Raw genomic sequence first — 6785 nt, forward strand, 5'->3', positions numbered from 1 at the left:
CCCCCGCGGCCTTCCCTTCACTCAGCCCCTTGTGCCTTTTCCTTCCCTCTCCTCCGCCTCCGCTCCAGACTGATCGCACAAATCCAGAGGACATAGATTTAGAAAACGAACCCTGGTATAAATTCTTTTCAGAGCTGGAGTTTGGACGCCCGGTAAGTGAGGCTCGACTCTTACTCTCCGACAAATCAGCCGCTGGTGGTTTTCCGTAGACACCTGACCCTGCTCAGAGCGGATCGGGGACCCTCGAGAACACGTGCCGAATGCATCCTCGCCTGGTGCGCACGCTTAAACGTGAACAGGCGCTTATGATAACTACTTTTATCTCCCCGACCACCAAAGCATGCAATACGAAACCGTCACAGCTCATTGGTGGCAAAGTCAAAGTATTTGCGGTAGAGTGTGCCCTGGAATATCCGGGCAGTTATTACCACTTTGCAGGTTTGTGTTCGTTTACAGTCCGTTTGAGTCTAGTTCAAAAGAAAGGGGGGCACCGTGCAGTGGACGGTGATCATAATTGTCATCAGCATGGCTCCCTGTGCTGAGGAATCTGCGGGAACCGATGAATGCTAGATCCTGAGCCCCTTACCTCCTCAACAGAAACTTAGCGCCAGGGAGGGAAAGTAATTTGTTCAAGATCTCAGTGAGAATTTACATCCAGGCCTGTCAGACCCAAACCCTGGCCACTTGATACTATCATATCAGGGGGGGACCCCCCACCTCCCAAAAAACCGGAATTTTTTTTCAAAGCTATGTATTTAATTTTTTTTTTTACAAAACAACCTTATCACCTTCAAAGGACTCTCTGACACTTAATACATGTGTCAAATCTGCAATTCCATTCTTGGAAACATTTTTCAAACAAATCTGGATGGATGACATCACCTCCCTCCGTTTTGTTCTTGACCTCTTCAAGGTCGTCAAATCACTATCCTTTCATGCGTGAAAACAAGAAGTCACACAGAGCAAGGTCAGGTGAGTCAGATACAGGTGTGTGGGGCAAGAGAGGCATGCTGGTTTTGCCCAGAACTGGCACTCTCAGATGGCTGCACCAGCAGGTGCATTGTTATGGTGGCAAAACCAGTCCCCTGTCTGCCACAAAGCAGGTCTTTTCAGTCACGCACTGTTATGCGATCTTTTCAGAACCTCTAAATAGAAAGCTTGATTAACAGTCTGACCTGGTGGAACAAAGTCCAGAAGCACTACATTTTTGTGCACTAGAGAAGTTGATGGACATCCGGAATGAGGTTTGTCATCAATCGACATTTCGCCACTGGTACACTTGAGTTTTTCCCATAGCACTGTCCTTGGAAGTTGTGTTCAACCTCACATTGGTTTCAGCGGCCTTTTTTCCTGAGAAGGAAACAAAATTTCACAGCCATACCCTGTTCTCTTAAATCACCCATCCCCAAAAAAGAGGTTCAGTGAAATGTTTTTACAAAAAAATTTCACTGGGACCAGGGAGAACCTTCCCAAGTGACGCTACTGGGTGCACTAACTCAGAGCCAGTTGCTCTAAGCTCACCTAGCAAGGAAAATTAGTACGACAAAAGATATACCCAGCAGAGCTTTTTTACCTTTTTTTTGGAGGGGGGGTTACCCCCTCACATACTTCCAGAATGCTTCTTGCTCTTAGGAATATGAAGGAAAGGAGTCAGAATGAAACCCTATAGATTTTGGATTCTGGTCTTGCTAGTGAAAGTCCCCAAACCCCATTTGCTGGTGTCAACTCCAGCTTCACACAGCAGTCTCCTTTATTAGCTCTGTTTTGTTTAGGAATGGTCTTCATTATAGCGGTGCATCTGATAGCTGTCAGGTACTTAGTCTTATTGACATGGCGTGACAGGTTAGTCAAGATCAAAGAGCACAGTCTTCCTTTCATTGTACCATACAGTGGTTTATATAGTTGAATACTGAGTCCTGCTGGTGAAGTGGTTCTGCGATGGGCTGCTAACCACAAGGTCAGCAGTTCCAAGCCACCAGCTGCTCTGTGAGAACAAGACAAGGCTTTCTACTCCCAGAAGCAGTTTCCACCTTGGAAACTCCTAGGGGCAGTTCTACTCTCATTGACAGTGAGTTTGGGGCGATCCTGATCTTGAAGGAGCCCCGGTGATGTATTGATTGACATTTGACTGCAAATTAAGGTGGGTACTTTGAGGCCACTAGCTACTCTGGGAGAAAGACCTGGAAGTTGATGGCCATAAAGATGCCAGCCTTGAAAACCCTAGGGAGAGGTGCTACTTGGCTTTATGGGGTCCTATGAGCATAAATCAATTTAATAGCCATGAGTTTAGGGTTTTGTGTGTGTGTCTTTAATACTGACCTAGTGGTTATGCTCAATTGATGGGTAATTGTTTCCGATAATACAATAAAGGTCTATAGTTAGTCATGATACCATTTTGAACTGAATCAAAAGTGGCTGTAAATGAATGTAAACCAAATAAATTTGTTGTACAATGTATATTACCTAATAGAAGGGGAAGCTCATTTTTCCCATTTATTTTTCCAAATTTGTATCCTGATATAAACAGAAATGCATTTTATACTGAAAACGTTTTTTCCTCTGGCTTTATTTATGTGTTGTTACTGTTGACTAGCTCCTAGATTCTGTTCTGAGCTGAAATGATCAGCATTTCCTATAATCACTCCCATGCATAGAAACTTGCCAGCATGCTCTCTACTCACTCTGTAGTGTTTCTTTAAAATGCCTCGAGCTCCTCTCTGGACAGAGACTGGGAGTGCTAATTTTGATTTGATGGAATACATTTATAAGCATACTGATTGAACCACTGTCAAATTTACCTAGTGCTTGTGAATATTGACAAACTTTGCACTCCTAGGCTACCCCCATTTGGCTCCATTCATGTCCTTCTTTATGTGTATCTGATACTATCAGCACTCAATTTCTAACTGTTGTCACCTTTTCCACATGTCATTCCTTGCTGCCATTGACTCTCCTCCATTCCATCTCTACACTTCTGCTTGTGTGGTGCATCTACACCCAGCCTCCTAAAAAGGCTCTGGATTATGTTCAAGATCATTCTTCGGGTGTTTCCAATGAGGTAAAAACAAAACAAAACAATATATATATATATATTATTCCATTTTCCCCCAGATATCTTTCTTATGGGATGTTATCGAGGTTCTGCGCCTTCAGTATAATTATAGGATAATTTATAATTCATCATAATGTCTTAAGCTAGTTTTAAAATCTATCTATAGATCGTGTTGTGCTTCGTATCATTACTTAGACACTAATGAACCACAGTTGTTGGCCATTTCTATTCTACAGGTGATGACTCATTCCAAACGTAATTTTCAGCGAAGCTACTTAGTATAGTCCCACTTTCCAGCAAAGTGAGAGTCAAAAAGCAGAAGTAGTCATCATAATACATATCATGACCTGTTCTTCCGGAAGACTGAGAAAAATACTACTAGAAGGCCTTTCAGGGCCATTTTAGCATCACTCTTGGAAGTGCACATAAAATATTTTGATTCATAAAAAATAAGATGTTTGTGCCCCCCTATTCCTAATATATATTTTAATTCCACTCCTCTAACCACTCCCCATTTGTGGATTTTTTTCATCAGTCAAGAGTGGGACTGACAAATAACTGGTATCACAACACCCCAGATCCACTCCCTTGTGAGACGTTACTAATCATTCTGCAACCCGAACAGACACTATAAGAGACTTTCAATGGCATGTGCAATGAGGTGAATCAGCCACCTCTGTTTGGGAATGGTAATGACAATCTGGTATGTGAAAAGATTTTGGTAGACAGTACAAAATTGCGTTTGGTTCAGGAAGAGAGAAAATGGAAAAGGCAGAAGCCATCCAGGGTCTAAAATTTTTTACTCTGTTTTCTTCAGGAAAAAAATTTTTAAGTTATTTTGGGAAGCAAATTTGCGACTAATTATAATGCAGTTAGAACTTTTAAGCAAAGTTTAATCACAAGAAAAAGTAACATTGTTTTGCAAAGCATGAACGATGTAAAAGCCCACCTGCAGGAACTCTGAAGCAGCGAGGAGAGGAACACAGTGACCATAAATTGGTTTCATATAGTACTTTCTTTAAGTGAACACAATAGCACTTAGTAATGGGCTGATTTTCGTTTTAAAGTTGTAACTGTTAAACACAGGTAACTGAAAAACAACTAGGACACTTAATGCAATATGATGTACCACTGCCTCCTGGTGGTGGTTAATGAAATTGCAGGCATAGTCTCCACAGGAAATAGTCTCGGGTTTCAATTTGGGGCTACAATGATTGTCCCTGTGTTAAACTGCATAGTGTGTGCTAAAGCAGGGTCATGATGGATATATTTATATATTAAATATAAAACAAATTATAAAGTCATCAGCAACATACTAGGTTATTGAATTCATTCATTTCTAAAACTTTATATTTTGTGTCCAGCTATACAGTCTAAAGAAAGTCAGATAAAACCGTTCTCATCTGTGTGTTGTGTAATCTTCATATCAAATGAAAGATATAATTTAAAAATAAGAACTACCAAATAATTTGCTAAACAGTTTAGACAGATATTTCTCTCAGTATATTTGTTAGGATGCTTTAAGGTGCTTGTCTCATTAACACTGAAATTGAATTTAGAGATCATTGTATCCAACTCATTAATTTTTTAGTCAACAAAAATAGGGCCCCGCAATTCTGAGAAAAGTTCCCCAAAACACCATGTTGAAATATAAAGAAGAAAACACAAACCATAGGTCGGTTAGCATTCACTTCCGGGTTACTTCTTGCATGCCACAATTCTTCACAATTCCAAAATATGCAATTGGAGCTCAAATCTTTAAGGAGTAAATTATTGATTTAATATCAAATCATCTATTTGATATTACTTATGGTGAACACTGAATTTCTATCAAGTGAGTCCCTATAATTAACGTCACTCAATAATTCTTGGCATAAAGATAACAGAAATTTTATTCTGTGCATTCTACAACATAATGGCAGAGGCCAAAAGAAACGCATAAAAATGCACTTGACTGATGGTTAAACTGATTTGCTGTTATCTCTTTGGGACTATATAATTCTAATAGCACTAACTGTGTTACTCGTTTTAATGTAATGTGGTTTTTAGGGTTTTTGTTTTTTTGAATGTCATTAGACATTCTCAGAAGGTATCTGAAGTCTGTCTTTAAGAGATATAAAGATATAGATATAAAAATTTTCTGGTAAAAAAAATGGCATTTGATTAGACATGACCTTAGCTACCACTCATCGAATGCCTAACATATACCATGCGTTACAGCTTTTAATCCGTAAATATAACTGAGAACTGGCATTAGTGAAGAACAGTTATGGGCTTTTAAGCAAAGTTCAATCACATGATTGCTTAGCAGGAAGGGCATTTTCTTTCTTCAAATGGCCTTCTTGGTGTCTTAAACCAGTGGCAATTTAAATTCTAGATCAGAGCAAATAAAATGAGCTGCATTTTTCCTGGAGACAATTTCTATTTCAGGATGAATGCTATTGTTACACTTACCGGAGAAGTGTTTTCTCATTCAGCCCTCGAATCACCTATAACGTAACACACATCGTCTCCTTCATGTATACATAAAATCACACAGCAGTTTCCATTTATTTTGGAGAGGAAAATCATTGTACTTTGAATCTAACTCTGAAGTACAACTAGTTTATCAGAGGCTGAGTGCGCAGTTCTCACTGTGTACAGCACTGCCAAGGCTCGTCCCAGACTGCACTTCACATTTCCTAATCATCCTAGAGGTGCCTCCCAAACACCAGCAACCAGAAACACCTCACTGCCATTGAGATGCCCTTGGAGTGCTCTTCATTGGATGCCTCTCTGCGACCTCCTGAGGTTTGTGGTTGGCTATCACATAGTGGTTACCATTGGACTGTGAGCCTAAAGCTTGGCAGTTCAAAACCATCAGTGGCTCCATGGGAGAAAGAGAGGGCTTTCTACTCCTGTAAACCCTTCCAACCTCCGAAATTCACAGGGGCAATTCTACCCTGTTCCTAAGGCCTCCGTGAGTCAGAATTGACTCTGTGGCATTGGTTTGCTTATTTGGTTTGTTTGATTTTTTGGTATCATGAAGAAAGCTGTGATCTACCCACAGTTAGCACTTGGGGCTATCTCTTCTACAAAGAATGGAATTATTTTTTTCTAAATTTGAGTATAATTATCTATTTAAGTTTCTTTGCTTGTTTGTTTTTTTTCTTATTAGTATTTCTTTTTCCACCTTTCCAATGCACAAATCAGAGTTCAACAAATTAAAATGATGATGTAAACGTATCAGACTAACAGATCACTGCCTCCCCCCTCCCTAATTTTATATTTCTTGAGATCCTAGGAATCTAGATATCATCTAAGAAATAGCAATATTAAAATATGAGAGGTGGTCTTTGTGGGGAGAGGGGAGATGTTTTTCTTTATTTCTGGGCAAAGCTCCATTTGCATTCAGTAGGATAAAATTTAACAAAATGGGAAGCTTCTGGCAGAAATTTTAGAGTTATGTATAAGGGAACTTAATCAGATTTTCCTACATATAGAATTGCAAAACTATACACTAAATTTTAATGAGATTATTGATGATAATTTGCAGATAGGTATAGAATGAACAAAATCACTTTTTAAATGTGGGTTATGCATTGGTTTCAAACCTTAAGGTCAGCAGTTTGAAACCACCAGTGATTCCTCTGGAGAAAGATGAGGTTTTTATGCCCCTAAAGATCTACAGCCTTGGAAACCCACACGGACAGCTCTGCTCTGTCCCTGAGTGTCACTATTTGTCAGAATAAAT

At 39.7% G+C, this 6785-nt stretch overlaps 1 protein-coding gene across 9 annotated transcripts in view; it reads left to right on the forward strand.

Annotated features, from left to right (window-relative positions):
- SORBS2 (sorbin and SH3 domain containing 2) overlaps window positions 1-6785 on the forward strand; it is a 96523-nt gene that overhangs the window by 43810 nt on the left and 45928 nt on the right. For 7 of the 9 annotated variants that reach the window (XM_045286769.1, XM_045286770.1, XM_045286771.1 and 4 more), the window contains exons 9-10: window positions 69-152; window positions 3002-3058. The exons of the other annotated variants lie outside the window; for them this stretch is intronic. In XM_045286769.1, coding sequence (XP_045142704.1) covers window positions 69-152; window positions 3002-3058 — 141 coding nt within the window. The remainder of the gene's footprint in view (window positions 1-68; window positions 153-3001; window positions 3059-6785) is intronic. 9 annotated transcript variants of the gene reach the window in all.

Source organism: Echinops telfairi, unplaced genomic scaffold (genome assembly GCF_000313985.2).
Source record: "Echinops telfairi isolate 266 unplaced genomic scaffold, ASM31398v2 ScPeMD7_9;HRSCAF=40, whole genome shotgun sequence".
Lineage (NCBI taxonomy): Eukaryota > Metazoa > Chordata > Mammalia > Afrosoricida > Tenrecidae > Echinops > Echinops telfairi.